We start from the raw sequence: 21,245 nt of genomic DNA, 5'->3' as shown, positions 1-21,245 counted from the left end.
TCACACCAATGTCAGACTGATAAGTATACAAATTAAATTACTAGTTAATTATGAAGTGAACATATTGTTAATGGAAAGTTTCCGTAATACAGTCAGTTAAAATTAATGAAATCAAGATTTCGTTCATTTTTGATTTTCCCAGACTTGAGATGCAACAGCTGATGATTGGTTGATACCAGCAGCGCAGCTTTGTCATTTGGTTGGCTATTCCAAACATCTGTTTTTTTAGAACAAGTGTTGCCAGCAAATAAAGGCTAGTTTAAATTCGTGGGAAAATTACGTGTGAATCTACAATATTTTGTCAATATATTTTTTCTTTTGGTATTTATATCACAGTTCAGTTTCTTCACCTAGCATGGCCAATAAATCCTCTTGTGGTGATTTAGGAATATCAGGAACGAAAGTAAGATCAGTGTTTTTAACTTTAACACTAGTGTCGATTGATTCATAATGTATGTCTCTTGCTATTTCAAGAACCTTTTTCTTTGAAGCCTGATCTCCAAATTCAATTGGTAACTGGAGTTCCACTTTGTTATTAGAATGAGCTTTTTCAATTGATGCCAAAAGACAGTTTATTTCACTAGTGTCGGCACAACGACTCTCATATTCTTCAATTGGATTCTTTTTATTGTCGTATTTATAAATGTTTTCACCAACATTATTTAAGACATTTGTACTGATAGTAGAAGGCAAATTGAAACTTCCATCTTTCTTCTGGAGACCTAGCCTCATCAGTACTGAAATTTTCGTATGATATTCTGAGAACCAAAGTATAAGCGTGTTGCTGAGACATTTATAATCATCATCAGTGAATCGACGAGCTAGATTTTCGAATCTTCTCATTGCTTGCTCAATCATACATTTAGGGAAAAATTGCGGCATTAACATGGCAACACTTCTCAGGTGTCGGCGACTGATATCAAATATGTTTTGATTTGTAGCTACGGATAGTTGCCACTTGAAAATCATTGTCATGAGGTCCCATAACTTGCTCATGGAGTAGTCATCAAGTTTCATTATGGATGTCGCGGATATGTCTTGAAGTAACTGCTTTATAACAGTGTGTGTAGCCACCGGTTGTGGAGTAAATAGTTCCTCCAGGAGCTTTGGATGAAGGAGTACAGTCACAACATCGGTAAGTACTATAAAAAACAATAATAAGTTTATTCAACAAATCTCGATTTAATGTAGGTAAATATTTATCAGTAATACTAAAAATCTAACCTCTTTCAGATTTGTCCACTGAAATACTTTGAGCTTTCAACCTCTGCTCAATCACGAAAATCATCTCACAGCCCAAATTGACCACAATAAATGGTGTCGCAAAGTGAGACATCTTGACTATTGCTTAGTTCACTGTTCTAGAAAAATCAATACCTGAAAATGGATGTAACAAGCAATGCACCTTACAAAACTATAGATGAATGCTACAATTTAGTCATTAGTAAATTGACTGCTCTAGGAAAAGTTAAAGAAGTATCTACTGACCTGATGACAAAAGACTCTAATGATTCCAGAGTTTTGTATATTTATAATCTCCTTGAGGAGCTAGGGTATCTTCCAATTCTCAAGTCAAACCCTAAAGACAACAAGGTAGCAAAACACTACCGTTGTCTTGGTAACCAATGTTTTGCTCAAAAGAAAAATTGTGAAGCATGGCAATACTACAACTTGTCTTTACTCTATTGTTGTGATGTCTCTGAGGATTTTATTTATGCTGTTTCTAATAGATCAGCTGTATTTCATGAAATGAAGAAGTATGAAGAATGCCTGGAAGATATAAAATTTGTATTTAATACAGAATTTCCCGAAGCCTTAAAAGACAAACTTTTAAAAAGAAAACAGTTATGTGAGGCTGAATTAGCAGAAGAGATAGCAACTGATAAAAATGAGGCTATAATTGCTGACATATTAACAATGAAAAGTCCAAAAGATGAGAAATATTTGAGTTCAAGCTCAAAGTTGAAGGTGGTTTATTCAAGAGAGATGGGCCGACATGTAATTGCCAATGAAGATATAGAAGTTGGAGAAGTATTGGTTCAGGAGGAACCTTATTTAACAGTCCTGCTTAAATCTCAATTCCTGTTTACATGTGCTCATTGTCTCTCTAGAAAATTGAATCTGTATCCTTGTATGGGTTGCACCTATGCTTTATATTGCTCAGAAGAATGTAGAGAAGAGGCCTATAAAAAGTACCATGCATTAGAATGCCCCGTAATGGCATCCATGGTATCATACAACTTTACGAAAATGGATTGGCTGGCACTAAGAACTTCATTAAAATCAAGATGTGAATATGATGATTGGTTTGATGTTTTCGAAGTCTCTATAGATGCAGATGCTAATGTTAATACTCGTAACTGGGGTTGTGTTAAAGTTGCTGATAAATGGGTTTATGAGTCAAAAAATTACACCTCTATTCACACACTAGCCACCAATGTTGACATAAGATCTATATCAGATATATTCCGGAAAAGTCTTACTGCAGCTGTGCTCTTACACTTATTGGCTCTATCGAAATATATAAGATGTGAAGGTCAGGAGCTTCTGACAGACCATTGTATTAAATACGTGGCTGATAATCTGTTACGTCACATTATGACCAGTCCTACCAACATGCATGGTATAAGTTCCAATATTGAGAACTCTGAAGGGAAATTTTTAGATGAATGTAACATAGCAAGTGGTGCTTATGCATTTCTCAGTTTGTTGAACCACTCCTGTTCACCAAATGTTGTGAGGTACAGTAAGTTGGGCACTGGACAGATGACTTTGCTTGCGATCAGACCTATCAAGAAGGGGATGCAGATCTTTGATAACTATGGGTAAGTTCTATATATTTTTGTATGCTCTGGCTATTGTTGAATTATATTTGTATGTTACAATACAAGCAAGACTTCTATATATTAATTGAAGTTAAATGTGCTGTGTGATCAAGTATGTGATTAGTTAATATTTCACATTTTTTAGTAGTGTTATTTACTAATAAATCTTGCTAGTATTGTACTATGTTTTTGTATTAAGATGTGAACTGATGATGACTAAATGCGATTAAAGCGAATCAATATTTGAATGGCGAGTTTGTTTAATTATTAAGCGATTGCATTTGTTTTAAATTATTACCGACTTTAAAAAGCAGTATGTTCTATGTTGTACCGCGACCTGTCGGGATAAAAATTAAAATTAGGTAGGTATATTTAATCAGAATAGGAGTAAGTACAGATTTTTTGCGTATAACGCAGTTCGCGGATCGGATCATACAAAACGTACCGACTAAAATGTTAATCGAATTGTATTCATTCGATAAAGAAAGGAACTAGATAGAGGTAGTTAAATAAAAATGTCCTGTATTCAGTGGCTAAGGTGGTCGCCAAACCACGACGCTTCACTGCACGTCAGGGTTTGATTCTCATACGGAAAAAATATTGGTGTAACCCCCAAATAGATAGCTATTTCGGTTTTAGTTATGTTGTTTGAATGCGCTTTAAAGACGACACAAGATAATTTTTCATACGACGATGATTATTAAAATAAAATGTTTCGTTGCATTAGGCTCTTTTTAACGAAGTCGAGGGCCACATATCTTTATTAATAATAAATAAAAATTTATTTAGCCCCTTAAACTGCTGGCCAAGGGTCTCCCGGAATAAGGGAAGGGCTTGAGTCCACCACGTTGGCCAATTGCCCTTTAGGCGATATTTTTATACGAGAATAAAAATTTAAGCTTTTAAAGAAAAGGTTATATATTTGCAGGCATAGATACATTTATTACATAAGTAGTTACCAGTAGGTGCATTTTATTGATCCGTCGCGGCCGCTTTGCGCAGCCGTCATGTTCAAAGGAAATTAGCTGATAGGTTGTAATTAGGTATATAGTGTGAAATTGAATTGATTTCTAAAAGGGCGTATGTCTTATGTCTTTGTAATGTAGATGTGCCCTTCTTATTTAATATATTGTGTAGATATTCAATAACATTTATGATTATATTTAGAGCAATTCGTCTGAAAAGCAAATGATTGATAAATATTCTTTAGTATATTTCAATATTCCTGTAGACTTGTATTAGTTCAGACACAATTACTTGAATAATGCCTACCTATCATATTACATACGACGATACGCTCGACATTTTTCCGCGTAGAAAGATTTTCCCGGCGTCAATCATCTGTGAGGTTAGTCTAGCTTATAAAGTACTTGTCTGTAAAAAAAAAACCAATTTGTGGAAGAGAAACAAATATACATCATCACAAACCTTCGCATTTACAAAAGTAAAATGTAATAGGTATTAAGTTCTCTAACTGCAACCCTTTTCTGTCAGCATATAGAAGGTAAAAGGGATATTATTTGTCGTTATACTGTTTTGGTTTCGTTTTTTTTTTACGACTACTCCCGCACTAAGAATACTACTGTAGTTAAGCATTGCGATCCTTGCGTGCATTACAAAAATACCGCAGAAGATTCATATAAAATGATTACCTTTCCACAGATACCACCACGCATTGCAAAATCGGGATACTCGGAGAGCAAACCTTAAGTTCCAATACAAATTCGACTGCAACTGCAAAGCCTGCGTCGACGATTGGCCAACCCACGAAAAAGCAACATCAGCAAAAGACTTACCGGCTGACATTCTACAGAAGACCGAAGTATGTTTGGACAAAGAAGTAATTGCTAAACTGATGACAGGTGACAAAGAAACTGCTGTGAAGTACTTCAAGCCTTTGTGTGAGTTGATTGGAGTCCTTGATGCGTTTGCTCCTTGTAGGGAGCTGGCTGAATGTCAGGAGGCTATGAAACAGTGCCTGGCTATATTCCATGGTACTATACCGTATAGTTGTAGCGAGATACTGGATTGGGAAGCGATTCCACAGTGTTAAGCTATTGACTGATCTGATGATCTGATTGGTTGATCCATATCAGGCTCGAAATTATAAATGTTTGTGCTTTGAGAGACAGTGATAATTGAATATGATAGAGTTGGATTCGAACTAATGTTTGTGACCATTGTATAATGGCAGCGAATTTTAATGATGGTCATGCGCTAGTTAAACGCCAAAGTTTAATACTTAATACCTAGTATGTTTTTACATTATCTCGAATTATATTCGATCGATATCGAATTCTTCTGTCGGAACGGAAGTAAGCCTTCCGGAGCATGTGTCTCTTAGACATTTGTTATTTTGCGTCCTACTTTAAAATAATTGGTACGTATATTCATAGAAATGTAACTCATTACATGTGTTGTAGAATAAGTCACTATAGAATAGATATGTGTAAGTCTTTGGAAAGATATATTATGTTGTGAGGTTTGATTAAAATTTTATATAGTTATATGACCCCTAAACCGCAACTGGGTAGCGTGGTGGACGCAAGTCTATCCTCCCTCATTCGGGAGGAGCCTCTTGCCCAGCAGAGGGACAGCCATGGGTTAAAAAAAAAGGTATACCACCGTTTTCGCGGATTTATTTTTGTTAATGTTACTTAAGATAGTCAGATTTATTCATCTTTCTTTGAGAAAAAATATATCGTTAATTTCATATTGATTTTAATATTTTATAAGATCAGTCTAGTCGTTTGGAGTATTGTAGAATGTTAAGTTTGAAGTGACCTTAATTTTTCGATATAAGTAAAACGTTTTGAACATTTATATTTGTGTGTGAGTTTATAATAATAAATATTAAACATAATATATATTGTATATTGTATTAAATATATAAGTCAAGATTATTGTAAATACAACTTAAGATTAGAAATTCATTGCAAAGGACTTTGGTTCTGTATAAATAATCTTTAAAAACGACTAATTATTGTCTTACAAGTCTACTGACAAGTGTAGTAGTTGTAAATGATTATGTAATAGACATTAAACTGTTATAGAATCACTATAACATCTTAGATGGTGATCAATAGAATTGATTTAAATATTAATTTGACTTTAGTGTAGAAGTGGACCAATACATGAACCACTTAGGTCTTTTTTGTAAGAAATACGCATCACATTTAAAAAAAAAAGTGATTTTAGATTATAGTGATAGAAATTGTGCCAAAAATTTATCACTACACTGTCTGTTCTCGAAATAATCATAATCTACTGTTCCGATTTTCATGGGAATTTTAACTACTGATAGAGCGATTCCTCAGAAAGGCTTTTGTATTTGTTACTTAATAACTTGTAATCTGGGTAAAGCTAGTTAATTATAAATAATTCAAAACAAATTTTAGCCTAAGTGTCTGAATTTAGATCATTTGGTAATAGTTCTACTCACCTGATATGTAATTAGCAGCTGTTTGTCTAGTTATAAGTATATAATATACTCTGTACTCAATTACTCAGTAATATGACTTATATGTAAAACTTAAGATAGGCCTATGCTATTGGTAACTAAAAGGTAATGGCGATTTTGAAACTAACACGAAGAGAAGACCTATTTACTATGTCGTTTTAAAAATAGTTTAGACAATTTAAGGTTAAGATTTTCTTGAATGATTACCTTTTTGATTCTTGGTTTAAAAATCCCGCTAAGTCTTCCTTGTTTGAGTATTTTAAATACTTACATATTGTTTTAATGTCGATTTTGCAATTCAATTGCAATTCAGTGGCTGGAGGCACGAAGAGTTTTTGTTTAGTGTTTAAAACGAATGTAACTTTGTTTTGATATTGATTTATTTACCATTAAAATGTGTGTTATGTATGTATGACAATTTTATACTTACCTACTAATAAAAATGTGTGTCGGAATAATACATGTTGTGTTTTATTTCTGCGATTGAAACAGCAGCTGTATTGCAATTACTACGCAAATAAATAGTACTGAAAAGTTTACATAGATGGCGTTGGTTTCATGTAAATGCGCTGTAGTGGGCGGTGTAGCCTGCAGCATGACTCGTTGTATGACTACTCCTGGGTTTGAAAGTAATACCTGGTTATTAATATATTACGTCATTATTTCTTCACCTTATTAGCACCTGATACCTACGCTAAAATGCTTTCATAAAAGTAGCTTTTTTCCCCTAAAGTGGTTTTTTCGACGCGATCTTTTCATGGAAACTCACAAATCGGTAACACTAGCATGCAGCTAGCAAGTTGGATTTTCATAGGATAGACTAGCCAATTCGATTTTTTTAGGTGAGACGACGTTTTTGTCTCTCAGTTTTCTATAATAGGAAAGGGGATAACCGGGATGGGGGTTGGGGCATATGCACTGGTGAGAAAAATAAAAGTCCAGTAACTATGTATTCTTGTTTTAAAATAAAAAGATTGATGCAATTAAACAACATTTATTTAATCTCAGAGATTCGATTTATTACTAGGAATGTGTCTGTCTATACTTCTAACAACGGGATACAACAATAATAAATTATAAATCAAAATAAATATAAACAATACTAATTTCAGTTTTAACTGAATAAAAAATGCGATGTACTAAAATAAATAATTGATTAAATATTGTGAATATAAAAAAAAACAAAAAGGAGAGGTCCTCATTTATCTATTTTAAAAAACAAATGCATCGAAAATGCATAGTTTGAATACTTTTTACTAGAGTTGTAGAGGGTAGAGGTAAGGAAAACTATTTCTTTATCCAAGAGTGTCTGTCTAAAACCCCTAAATGACGATGGTTGTAGTGCTAGCACTGGAATTTTATAATGAATGACTACTAGTGTAATACTACATTCTTTACTACCTTAGCGCCATTGCAGAAGGTTTTTCATTTATGTTAACGACAGAGAGACTTATTCAACAGATCTCCGTACAAGATCGTTTTTTTACCTCTACCGTTCTCAAGTAAATTCTAAACTCTAGTGTCATGATACGTCCTTCTAATACGTGCCTCTTAATACAAGCTATTTGTAATACCAGTTGTTAATCACGGCGAATAAAGTAAACTATTAACGAGAGAGAATACTTGTACTACGCTATTCGAATTGATGCAGGTTTATTTTATTTAAAAGGTAATATTCGACATACCTCAAGCATTTTGTAGAGAAAACCCGCTTCCGTCAGCTTAAGCCTTTTTTTAGATCTTATTTTGAAACAGCAGCATTTTGAAGTAAGTTGAGTTCGTTTTTCAGGCGAAAACATTTTCTACAATTTACACTAAGTTATCTAGTTGGACCAATAGATGGAGCTACATGTACAACGATTGTAGAGTACATTGCTAACTTGGGTTTAACGCAATGAGATTACGTATTTCTATGGAATTTGCTATTATTTGAATCCTTGAAGAAAATAAAGATAAAAATCTTTTAGTCTATTGCTAAATATAAACTTGTAAATTAAGTACGGAGATTTGTACTTTGAGTTATATTGAGTCCTTTCTAATAACAATTATTCTATTAAACATAAAAGTAAATTGTAATGGGTGCCAGATACCATTTTTTTAATTAATCTAAACTTTATAATGGCACCATACTCTGACTAACGTTAATAAATTTGCTCTAAAATAACTTCATCCATACTTATTAACGTTCTTTTACATAAAAATAACTACTAAACCTATCCTGATATATTTATCTAAGAAATAGTTGAACTATTTTAAAAGTGTCATCGCCAAAAGCCCTAATTTTTTCTACTTAACTGTTTTACTTTACAACAATACAAATGAATACTTGTAAGAAACTAATACAATAATAAGTACGTAATACCATTTCAGACTATTCTGAATAACTACACCACTTGAAGGAAAGCCTCTACCTTGATTTTCCGAAGTAATTTCACTCGCTTGAACTTTATCTTCATTTAGTATTTTAATCCGGCCATCCAATTGCTGATTTATAGGGCTATACTTCCCAATATAATGCAAAACACAATTCAGTTCATTATAAACTAGTGTTTCTTTAAAAAGTTCAGTAAACATTGTATATCCATCTCCACCATTAGCTAAGAAAGACGGCATCATCATTTTATATTCATAATCGTCTTGTATATCTTGCAATGTATAGTCTCCACAGTTGGAACAAACCGCTTTAGCTTTTACAACTCGAGAGCCTACAGGCTTGGCTAAATCATACGCCACTTGCATCCCTGAAAACTGTTGGAACTGACCCGTACTGTCAACAACTCGCCAGGTTGATACCGAGTGTTCTAAACTTTGTTTCAATACAGTACCGTTCATTGTGACTATCGCTAGTGTGTCAGAAAACGGCAGTACTGTGATCCAGTCGCCTCTAGTCAACGAAAACGGTGTTCCGCTAGCGCTGTGGTCGATAGATGAACGTATCCTTCCACCTTGAACTAACGCGATATTTACATCAGGATACTGATCTTGATATTTCTCCCTCGTGTAGTTCAACATAGCATCAGCTATCAAGTCTCCCAAATTACATTCCCTTAATCGGCAATCTCCTTCCAGGAAAACGTAAGATTGTCCGACTACTTCATTACTAATGCGGTCCATGTCTTCCCTATATTTGTTGATCGTTACCAAAAGTTCAGGGTCTCTCGGTATGTCTTGATTCAATAGAATCGGATCTCCGTCACATTCTATTATCTCTCCTTGGGAATCAAAAATTAAATGCAATTTACCCATGTATTTTGTGTAGGCATATGCTTGTACTACTCTAACTATTCTACCGTCAGCCTGAGTTACTTCTACGGGGTAGGGACCTTGTCTTTCTTCAGGCATCTCTGTAGTTGTGATGTTGTTCAAAAGGAAAGTGTTTGAATGTCCTCCAATGACTAGATCTAGGTCTTCAACTTCTTGCGCAATCTTTAAGTCTTTGACAAATCCAGAGTGTCCAAGAGCTATTAGAATGTTGACATCCTGTTCCTTTAACTTTTTGACCTCTCTCCTCAAAGCCGGGATTTCATCTTCATACTCAACATCGTTTCTTGGTGCAAGATATTTAGTTTCTGGTGTTAAATATCCAATAATGCCTATTTTGACTCGATTCTTTGTTATTACTATAGAGTTATAAAGGTTTGGCTCATTCCGTAGAGCAGGTACTTTGTCTAGTATGAGGTTAGCTGCTAAGACCGGTGCACTCAGGTTTCTAATGAATGGTATAACTCCATCCACAGCTTCGTCGAATTCATGGTTTCCAAGACACTGAAAGAAAAAGCTTGTGTTGTTTTATAATTATCATATAGGAGTATAACTAAAAATAAAATTTATTGTTGTGTTAGCATACCATTTCTTGGGAGACACCTAGTAGTCAACAAGAGGTTTCCTCTAAACGTGTTATGCATTTATACTGAAATTACTGTGTCAGCTACTTAGTCATTATTTTTTTATTATGTATGGTATTTTTTATAATGGTTTACTATAAAGTTGATACTGGTTATAAATACATGGTACAGAGTGAATGAAACACAAAATAATATACAAAACATTTTAATCACAAGAACATAGGAATATGTAAAGTAGTCAGTCATTTATTATTTAGGAATCAAAATAATACCTTTTTACATTCACAAACATAGAGTTCAGTCATTATGCAATTATTACCTATGTTATTTAACTACAAACTGTACATTTTGTATAAACTATTAACTAAATTAATCAAAGCTAATATAATTGGCATTAATGATAGGCTTATGATAGACGAGGAACTATTTTCATTGTTATTAATATCATTTTCTCTTAATATCTTGATTCTTCCTTCAACTTGAGGATAAATTGGGCTATGTCGGGCAACATAAAACTGTGTACTTGTCAATTCGTTATAATTTAAGGCTTTCGTCGGGAGCCCTTGAAGCATCCAATAACCATCACCTCCTATAGCGACAAAACTTGGCATTATTACTTTGTAAATTTCTTTCTCGGATACTTTGGAGTAACTAGGTATATCACACGCCCAGCATCTGGCTTCAGCTCTCACCAATCTTGAGCCTGGTGGTTTGCTGAGATCGTATACTACTCTAACTCCAGAATACTGCAGAAACTGACCAGGAACGTCTAAGAGATCATAATTAGCTACAGAGTGTTCAATCATTTGTAGAAGAATACTTCCGTTCATGGTCACGGCAACTGCTTGCCCATCAAATGGCATGACAGTTAGTAAATCACCTTTCGTTATATTTGCTGGCATTTTTGCGTGTGCTACAGATGATCTAATTCCACCTCCCTGTATTAGAGCTATTGGTGCATCTGTCCAATGTTCGCCTGTGTAGTCCACAGCGTATCTAAACACCATTGCGTCAGTGATCAGGTTTCCAAGATTACATTCTCTAATATGACAGCTACTACCGTCCAGAATAACAGACGTGTACCCGAGAACATCTTCCGTTATATTAAGTACGCCGTCTCTATATTTGTTGATAATTCGCACTACATCGGGATCTTGAGGGATCGAATTGTCCAACAAAATCGGTATTCCATCAATGCTAATTATTTCACCATTAGCATCAAATATGATGTGTAATTTTCCCAAGTATTTGGTGTAAGCGTAAGCTTGTACTACTGGCACCCTTCTACCAGATGCTTGCGTAACGTAGGTTGGATAAGGTCCTTGCGCTTCTTCTGAATCGGGGCTAGTGCCATTCCACAGGAAAGTATTTGTATGACCACCTATAACTAAGTCTATACCATCTACTTCTTTGGCTATTTCCAAGTCCTTTAAGAACCCGGAGTGTCCTAAACCAATAATAATACTAATTCCGTCTTCTTGTAATTTCTTTACTTCTTTCTTAATTGCTTCTATTTCATCGCTGTACTCGACGTCGTTTGGAACAGCTAACACTTTAGTGTCTGGTGTCAAGTACCCGACTATTCCAATTTTGTGTCCGGCAACTTCAAGTACAATGGATTTCTTGAGATTCGTTTCTTTGGCCAACTCGGGCACTTTGGTAAGGACAAGATTGGCAGTTAATACTGGACATGTCAAGTTTTCTATGAATGGAGTCAGCCCGCTAACGCCATTGTCGAACTCATGATTTCCAAGCGACTGAAACAAAAGAATGTAATGTAGTAAGTATTCATGTGATGCATTTTATCGGTTCATATTGTTCCGCAAAATGTAAAAGGTCGGCCGGTGTACGCGTGCGTGGCAGGCCCACGCCTGTTTTTCCCGTCACTCTTTGTTTGAATGCGCGTCAAAGTCAAAATTTTGCGGATATAGGTAGGTCTACGTGTAGGTACACCGAAATTCGAGCCTCAAAGGGAGAATTTACCACACGTGAATGCATGAAAGTTTGGAACGCGAGGTTGTTAGTTATGTTCCATGTGTACAGCACATATATGTAGAGCCGCGTCATTCAATCATCGTGATTACTTTGTTCGGACATATTTTGTATGGCGCTCAATTGCAGTTTTATTGATTGGCGCGTGCATTAATGTGCTACGTGTGTACATGTCGGTGGTGAGGGTAGGTCGGTTTATGTGTTGTCTGTTAACGATTTTTGTTAGGCCACCGGTGACCGGCGAGTTCATAAATGTTTCAGATTGCGTTGTTCATTTCAGCCTCACTATAATCTGGCTGGGTTTTCGATAAAATACGTTTTCATTTACGAAAAAACATGAATAAGTAAGAAGACAAATCTGATATTCGTTACTGTCTACGTCGGCAAGTAGAGAAGTGAAGAGATTATCGGAAGAGGAGCGACCTACTTTGCAACTAATTCTTAACGGAATTAGTTTTACTTACAGAGTTACCGGCTGTTGTCTACGTCTGTACTTGTTACGTATATGTAGGTACCTAGTCACAAACTAAGACTTGTGTATAAGTTTTCCATTTGCACTTACTGCGTCTCTGAAGTTCAGACACGGTATGTAATGGAGACGTGTACCTAGTGTCTTAAATTAAAAAAAAAAAACGTTAGTCTTTGGTAATATATAAAGGCTATCCCGCACACCTGATGATTTTATGGAGATAGAGATCGGTTTATGACAATAAATTTTACGAAGAAAGTTAGTTAGTTAGTTATTTGTAGTTTTGTAGAGTGAGTACAAAGATTTTATGTTAATTACGTGATTCACAAAATTATATAGCGCAAAGTAAAATGGGTGGAGATTTCTGACTTTGTTACCTGGTAAAAGCTAATCTTGATAATCAGATGATTTACAAAGGAATGTCAACCGGCTGCGTTGCTCTTAGACAATGGCGACCGTTGTCCGGTGTTAACCAGACAGTGACGTCACAAGAATAATGGACCCGCCAGATTAGAACGTTAACGGAAGGATGGACATGAACATACGAACAGACTTCATGAAATAAACACAACATTCAGTTTTATATCATTTTTACAATAACATGAATAAAAATTACAAACTAATATTGCACTTTATGATACTCTACAAATATAATACTAACATCACAACCGATTCTATGTACTAAGCAAATATTTGTGACTTTAAAATCTAATTTTATCATATGACATATTACACAGAAAATGCAATTACCCTAGCTTTTACAGAAAATGAGTTCCAGTTAATACTTTATGGTATACTTATATATATAAAGCTTTCCACGCAACGTTTTAATTCAGTTCAGGCTACATTATGAAATGAATTTTGTATTTCACAGAATTTTGTTGCTTTAAAATTCAGTGAAACGTGAATTTAAATCCAATCACTGGTACTTCATAAAATAAAATGAATTTTATAATAACAACGGGAAAATAAGTAAGAGTACTACAGAATATGATAATTTGGAATATGATGCTGAATTGACTCTTAATTTGTCGAGATGGTTAATGATAATGCGTCCTTCCACCGAGGGGTACACGTGACGTCGGTTCTTTATATACTCGACTGTACATTCCAGTTCATCGTAAGCTAAAGCCGTGGAAGGCAAATCTTCGAACACGGAGTACCCATCGCCGCCCATCGCCAAAAACGCCGGCATCAAAATGTTGTATTCCGCAGTATAATTCAGAACACTGTATTCAGGGTTGAGGCAATTACCACACCGCATGTGAACATCGACAACTCGTAGCCCCGGGTAGTTGCGGAAATCATATTCCACTTTAATTCCCGACATTTGTAGGAACGGTCCAGGCGGCCGAGCTGGATAATACTTTGCTACTGAATGTTCTAACATCTTTCTAACAGCCCGACCATTTAGTGTTAGCTTTACGAGGTTCCCGTCAAAAGGCATCACTCTCAATAAATCTCCTTTAGTTATATTTGCCGGTAGGATTATATGAGCTATGGAAGATCTTATTCCACCACCTTGCATGATCGCAATTGGGGCATCGGTCCAACCGGTTCCATTATAATCTGCGGCGTATCTTTCAACCATCGCGTCGGTTATCAAGTTTCCCATATTACACTCTCTAAGGCGACAAGTATCTCCGTCTAGAACCACTGGAGTAGTGCCAACAACTTGTTCTGTTATAAGCCTTATATCTGCGCGGTAACGATTCACAATTTCTAATACAGAAGGATCTTGTGGTATTGATTTATCTAGAAGAATAGGGTTTCCATTAAAGCTCACAATTTCACCCTGTGAATCAAATATAATGTGTAATTTTCCCAGGTACTTTGTGTATGCGTAAGCCTGAACCGCAGGTACGAATCGACCAGATTTTTGCTTTACCAAAGTTGGGTAAGGGCCTTCTGGTGTCTCTATATCAGGGCTGGTTCCATTCCACAAAAATGTATTAGTATGGCCACCAATGACTAGATCTATATCTTCCACCTTTTCAGCAATTTCCAAATCTTTCGTGAAACCAGAATGACCAAGAGCTATAAGGATATTCACTCCTCGATTTTTCAATTTAGCTGCTTCTTTCTTTATCGCGGTCACCTCTTCGATGTATTTGATATCATTTCTGATGGCTAAGAATTGGGTGTCAGGTGTTAAATATCCAATGACACCGATCCTAGTACCGTTTATATCAAATACAATGGAATCCATTAAATTACGTTCGACTAGTAATTCGGGGACTCTCGCAAGGTTGAGGTTGGCGGCTAAAACTGGGCAAGTAAGTGCTTCAATAAATGGAGTAAGTCCAGATACGCCATTATCAAGTTCATGGTTTCCCAGGGACTGAAACAAATAATAAGTCAATGTAAAAAACTGTTTTAAGTACAATAACCATGCAATCATGCAAAAATGTAACTAATTCAGTGCAAAATCTACTAATTCTCTACAATTAAAATAGTTAGTTGATACATAGAATGTATTTGTTAGTAAAACATGACAAACCACATGCGTGTGTTAGTAAACAAAATAATGATTTGATAAAATTAGATTTAAATAGCGCTCTATTCGCAAATTCCGATTAAAAAATAGATAATGGTACGAGTATTAAATAGAATAACCCCTTTAAACCTATAAACTATAAGAACAGTACTATTTCACCAAAGTCATCGATAGTCTGTCATGCATTTTCAATACTTACAAAATCATGTCAAGGTAACGTTTTTCGTGCCTATAAGCCCTTATCTTTATTTTGATGGGATACATTTCAATTCTAAGAGTATACATACATAATTTTTTAAAATGACTAATTATTTGTATTATCCCTCGTAGTTGTAAACTTTTAAAATAAGATGCTGGAACCCAATATTCTTCACCCATTTTCATTGTGTAAGAGTTTGTATGTAAGCATTGAGTATTTTTTACTATTCAGTGAATAAAAATACTTAGAATATTGTTTAAAATATGTATATTTGATAAAAATATAAAAAATAGAGAAATCTAAAGTCTCTAGATGTAAAATATTATTCCATTATAAACAAAGGTCTATAAAATAAAAATAAATGCATCCCAAAATGGTAAAGGGTAATAATGAGGTAATGTGGTTTTAAAAGTGAGCTTTTATAGATCTGAAAGTCGTTGTTATTACGTAGTTAATAAGTTAAAGCTTTGCTCTTATAAACTTATCAACATCTCTTCGAAACTTTGCTTAGCTGATGGTGTCCAGAATGTCACAATTTCAATAAAATGTTCGTTAAAGTGAGGTTAATGTTCTGTAAGATGAATTACAAATATTCTTTGTTTTTTCAAATCTAAGCACATCTTTAAGAAATTAGCTAGATTTGTCCTTGTCACATATTGCTCGACTAATCATAATGTCTAATAACTTTGAAAGTTCATGTAATTTTACTAATATTTATGCTGCCCCATTAATTTTGTCAAGGTTCTTGACAATGATTCTATCTTCAACGACAGGATTAACTGGACTGAAGTCGTCTATATATTTAAGAGCTGAATCTAATTCAGTAAAGCTTTGATAAGTTATAGGTAAAACAGTCAAATCAGGAAAAGCGTCACCTCCCATTGCTACAAATGGTGTAGTTAACAATTCATATGTTTTAGATATATCTAGTTCATAATATTCACTGTCGCATCCATTATTTCTTAAATACACTTCTTCCACTCTGTTCCCCGCAGGTTTTTCAAAGTCGTATACAACTTTCATTCCAGACACTTGAAGGAATTCTCCACGAGGTTCAGACAAACTATAATTCTGTACGGAATGTTCCAACATGTTCAGTATAAGGCTTCCGTTGACGCTAACTTTTACTATAACTCCTTCAAAAGGCAACACTCGTAAAAGATCTTCGTATGTAACATTCGTTGGAAAATGACTACTCAATATAGAAGATCTTATTCCTCCGCCATTGACCAAAGCTATCACAGCATCAGAACAATTAAATCCTGGTAATTCTGAAGCATATTTATGTACATATGAATCTGATACAAAATTACCCATATTGCACTCCCTTAAACGACATGACGTGTGCTCTAAATTCACGGATGTACTGCCAATAATATTATCCATTAGATCCTGAATATTCTCTCTGTAAGAATCGTGCAGTTCTAATATTTTAGGATCCTGTGGTATTGAATTATCTAAAAGAATAGGATTTCCCTCAGCTTTGACGATTTCTCCGTCAGCGTCAAATTCCATGAGTATTTTTCCTATATATTTTGTATTGCAATAAGCTTGAACTGTGGGTACTAATCTACCAGACTCTTGTTTAACCCAAGTTGGGTATGGTCCAGCAGGTATGGGCTCAGGGCTGTCACCGTTCCACAGTAACGTATGTGAATGCCCACCCACGACGAGGTCGATATCTTCTACTTTCCTGGCAATTTCTAAATCCTTAGTAATGCCAGAATGACCAAGAGCTATTATGATTTTGATACCTTGCGATTTAAGTTTTTCTACTTCAGCTTTTAATATTGTAATTTCTTCTACATATTCGACGTCGTTCCTTTTAGCTGCTATTTTAGTTTCAGGTGTAAGATAACCGATCACACCAATCTTAATACCGTTTATGTCGAATATGTATGAGTCCATTAAATTAGGTACTCTTAGTTCTGGCACTTTGGTTAGGTTTAGATTAGCAGCTAAAACTGGGCACGTTAGGTTGTTTATAAACGGTATTAGTCCAGACACGTCTTGATCGAATTCGTGGTTTCCCAGGGACTGAAACAAAAAATTGGGACTTGGATACTAAAAAGCTCACAAATGGCTTTGAAATATTTATATTTGATCTTCGATCTTAGTCTTTTCTCGATTAGTGTTCAAAGTCAGTATCAAATACTAGGGGTTTCTCTGTGTCTCGGTGAAAATGTCACTTACCTATTTAACCTATCAATTGAATAAATTGGTATGTGTACTTTTTATTACCTATGTGTAGTTTGATATTATATATAAATAAAAGAGGGGAATTCTAAGAGGGAAAGTCGCGTTTTAATAAAAAGTATAATTGCTGAACTTAAGACAGCACAATAAAGGTTTAAACAGATATTCATCCCTAATAATATTTCTCCCCTAAGTGTTGCCAGACTACGCATAATATTTAGTTGATAGAAAGGTATTTAAACTGAAATTTTACATCGGTTTCATATACAATTACTATTTTTGTCTACATTCATGCCTTTTACATGCAGTTATTGACATAAAGCAAGCTGGCAAGTGCAAATTTAAGCTTTTACATTAGTGGCGTAACAATACTAACAATCCCGGATCTCCGTAGCAAAATCGCTGGGTCCGGTGCAGGGCATTTGGCTCTTTAGCCTCCCTGTAGTTACGCCACTACTTCCATCCATATAACTGGAGTCTACATTACCAGGCAAGCCAAACTACATACAGTCGTGTGTCAATACATTCAATTAGTTATGCTTCTTTAAATACTTACAATCTTGACGTCTTCTCATTTATTTCTTTTGTTTTTCATTTATGTACCAGAGTACAGGAAAATGTAAAACTAATAGATACCTTCATAACCTTGATAATAATAATCATATAGTTAGGTCGGTTTGAGGAGTCTTGTAAATGTCGAGTAACAGCAAAACAGGTTAATAAATACACAAAGCGTTATAAAAATACTTATTTAATAAATAAGATAAATATTTACAAAAAATATAGCAACAGCAGTTTATAATAAATAGAAGCATATATTTATTTACACATAGCAATGACACTTGCGTTTTACTTATTTTCTATAGTAAAATTAAAATATTTATTGGTATAAATTCAGAGCGATAGTTGCTAAAATGACGACAAGGAAGGAAGAGGTGATTGCTGTCGCAGAGCCGGGGGCATCAGGCACATTTCGTAAGACGATACGACCTGCCACTTCAGGGTAAACCGGAGTCCTCAAAGTGATGAATTCAGAAGTACATGTCACTTCATCGTATACAAGCACTTCCCTAGTAAGTCCTACAAGCATACTATATCCAAACTGCCCATTGGCCAACGCTGCAGGCATCAAGACTTTGTAGTTTCTCCATTCATCAATCGTGTAAAATTCTGGCACGAAGCATTCCCAGCAACGCACAACAGCGTTCACCAACCTAGAACCAGGCTCTTTCTCTAAATCAAACTCAGCACGGATACCAGAAAACTGGAGGAACTGTCCAGTCGGCTGATTTTGGTTGTAATCGGAGACGGAATGTTCCAAAACCTGAGTGAGGATTCTTCCGTTCATAGTGACAGCTACTAAATTGCTTTCAATCGGCAAGGCAGATAGTACGTCAGCAGTTGTTACTGCAGCAGGACGGTTAGTTGGTGCAATAGAAGCACCGATGGCACCACTGTGGATGATAGCAATAGGTGCGTCGGTCCAGTTGTCACCCGCATGCCTGGTAGCGTAGTAATACATAATGGCATCAGTCACAAAGTTACCGAAATTGCACTCTTGCAGTGAACAAGATTCTGCGTCAAGAACCACAGCGGTATTACCGAGTACCTCAGACCTTGTCGCAAATTCTGAATTATATTTTTTGATCAAATCCAAAGATGGTAAGTCTTGTGTAACAGTTGAGTCGAGAAGGATAGGACTGTCGTTATACTCAACAATTTCTCCATCAGCATCGAATTTAACCTTTACGCTACCAAGATATTTGTCGTACGCTGTGGACAGAATGATTGGTACTTTCTTTCCAGATTCCTGTGTAACAATGATATGTTCTTCATCATTACTGACAGTTCTACCGTCCCAGTAGAACGTATTTTTGTTACCTGCGATGATCATGTCAAGACCTACGACTTCCTTAGCTATTTCCATGTCCTTGGCTACAGTGGAATGACCTAGAGCTATAATGATATTGACACTTTGTGTTTGAAGCTTAGCTACCTCTTCCGTAAGAGCCAGTATTTCATCAATGTATTCAACATTGCCGGAGCTGTCTAAAATTCCAGCTTCTGGTGTAAGGTAGCCTATAACACCGACTTTGACGCCTTGAAGGTCAAATACAATAGATTTTTGAACGTTCTTCATCTCTTCTGTAGCCTTTAAAATAACGTTGCTGGCAAGAATCTGAGTGTTAATATTCTTAAGTAAAGGTGAGACACTGCTGTCTTGTTCAACTTCGTTGTTGCCAAGGGACTGAAAATAGAATGGTAATATTTGTTAAATACATATTAATAATATTTTTTTACGAATAGGGTTAGTACTGCTTTATACTACGTTAGTTTACAAGAATTATTTGGTATTAGTAGTACTTTTGAACAAAAAAAATTATACAGGAAAACAAGTGGACGTAATGTTGAAATTCAATCAAGATTAGTATATAATTTATTAGTACGTTATTATCTACGGTATCATTATATTTTTTATTTTAACTAAATTACCCTAACCCCATACCACACCCTTACCACAGTACACACACAACACATACACAAAACATAAACAAGCAAATGTTAGTGATTATTTTTAGTTAGAATTAATTCTTAAATTACGATTAGTACGATTAGAAACTGTCTTAATAATATTCCGAAATTCAAATACTTACATTGTACATTCATTTTTAAACGAAATAGTTTCTTTGTTCCAATTAACGGCTTTTAAACGGCCAGTATTACTTGAGTACGGTGTTGGTCGACTTGTTACGAACTGAACCGAAGCTCTTAATCATGACCAGACTTTGTTGAAATTACTCCAACATTTCACAACTCTCAAGTGAGTGTTAATTGCTAGGTTTAGTTAACGAATAAACGAATTTATGCAGACCTTTGTAAGGCGACATTGCATTTTAATTTCATTATATTATAATCTAAAATAGAGAGTGTTTGACGATATCCATAGGCTAGTGATTAAAGTCATCACCGTACGGTTACCATTGCGCGATGTGTTCCACAAAAATAAAGCATTCAGGACTAGTTGTTCGTTATTTGTTTTTTTTTGTAATAGTTCCCGTGTAAGAAAACTATTTCTAGAAGCAAACAATACCGATGGAGAGATTACGATTTAGACCCAATCTGCCTGTGTTCTAATAAAGGAATTCAATACATTATATTAAATTTGCTTTTTGGTATTATCCAGACAGCAGCATATATGAAATTGATATATGTAATAATTATGTAAATCTATAATTATAGCTTGAAATTCAAGGATAATTACAAGGAAATAAGGTTTAGAGATTCCAATATTATAATATTATTCGTGTTATACATTACATAGTTTTTTTATCCAGTACATTGTAAAATAAACGTGACGAAGAGTCACGAATATAATTCAAGAAGGTTTTAATAGTTTCGTCCTTAGAAGTTGATTCGAAATGGCGGTGCCGTGACTAATTTGAATAGATTAAATACCAGTAACCAGAAAATACAATTTATTCAGAAAATGGTGGCTGCTTCTCAGATAAAGTAACTTTGTTTACTGGTACAGCAAAACTGGCCGACATTCTTGTAAATTAAATTAAAGTACAATTGCAGATAGGTTTGTGACGGTCTTTGGTCTCTGCCTACCCCTGTGAGGAAAAGGCGTAATATTATGTATGTTTGTAGTTAACTTAAACTTGAATTATTTTACCTTAATTTTTCTCATGCACAGTACTCATCAATTAATTTGTGAAAATTATTTGAAAATCTGCTTGGTTCTGTTTATCTAAGGAAAGA

At 35.0% G+C, this 21,245-nt stretch overlaps 3 protein-coding genes across 3 annotated transcripts in view; 1 reads left to right on the top strand and 2 right to left on the bottom strand.

The window, feature by feature from the left end:
- Nucleotides 1–11: 11 nt before the first annotated feature.
- OSCP1 (Organic solute carrier partner 1) lies at nt 12–1,597 on the bottom strand. The gene is made up of 3 exons (XM_076124359.1): nt 1,489–1,597; nt 1,225–1,377; nt 12–1,142 (listed from the first exon to the last, which is right to left on the bottom strand). The coding sequence occupies exons 2-3, from the start codon at nt 1,334–1,336 to the stop codon at nt 331–333; spliced, it is 924 nt and encodes a 307-aa protein (XP_075980474.1). The 5' UTR covers nt 1,337–1,377; nt 1,489–1,597; the 3' UTR covers nt 12–330.
- Smyd4-4 (SET and MYND domain containing, class 4, member 4) lies at nt 995–6,745 on the top strand. The gene is made up of 3 exons (XM_076124358.1): nt 995–1,135; nt 1,234–2,825; nt 4,488–6,745. Exons 2-3 carry the CDS (start codon nt 1,384–1,386, stop codon nt 4,876–4,878), a joined length of 1,833 nt encoding a protein of 610 aa, XP_075980473.1. The 5' UTR covers nt 995–1,135; nt 1,234–1,383; the 3' UTR covers nt 4,879–6,745.
- Nucleotides 6,746–7,263: 518 nt separating this feature from the next.
- Nucleotides 7,264–21,245, bottom strand: part of LOC142979648 (trifunctional nucleotide phosphoesterase protein YfkN-like) — a 57,413-nt gene continuing 43,431 nt past the window's right edge. Inside the window, exons 4-7 of the mRNA XM_076124701.1 lie at nt 18,466–19,731; nt 13,748–14,932; nt 10,922–11,887; nt 7,264–10,050 (exon numbers count right to left, since the gene is read on the bottom strand). Of these exons, the coding sequence (XP_075980816.1) occupies nt 8,590–10,050; nt 10,922–11,887; nt 13,748–14,932; nt 18,466–19,731 (4,878 nt within the window). The 3' untranslated portion in view covers nt 7,264–8,589. The remainder of the gene's footprint in view (nt 10,051–10,921; nt 11,888–13,747; nt 14,933–18,465; nt 19,732–21,245) is intronic.

This window comes from Anticarsia gemmatalis, chromosome 16, assembly GCF_050436995.1.
Source record: "Anticarsia gemmatalis isolate Benzon Research Colony breed Stoneville strain chromosome 16, ilAntGemm2 primary, whole genome shotgun sequence".
NCBI classification, from domain to species: Eukaryota; Metazoa; Arthropoda; class Insecta; order Lepidoptera; family Erebidae; genus Anticarsia; species Anticarsia gemmatalis.
Note: the sequence above shows the minus strand (reverse complement) of the source record. Positions and strands in the feature narration are given on the sequence as shown.

Coding starts and splice junctions, on each gene's coding strand:
- OSCP1 (XM_076124359.1), bottom strand. CDS start 1,336: ATGTCTCACTTTGCGACACCATTTATTGTGGTCAATTTGGGCTGTGAG. Junction 1,143..1,224: donor AGTGGACAAATCTGAAAGAG/GTTAGATTTTTA, acceptor TGTTTTTTATAG/TACTTACCGATGTTGTGACT.
- Smyd4-4 (XM_076124358.1), top strand. CDS start 1,384: ATGGATGTAACAAGCAATGCACCTTACAAAACTATAGATGAATGCTAC. Junction 2,826..4,487: donor CAGATCTTTGATAACTATGG/GTAAGTTCTATA, acceptor ACCTTTCCACAG/ATACCACCACGCATTGCAAA.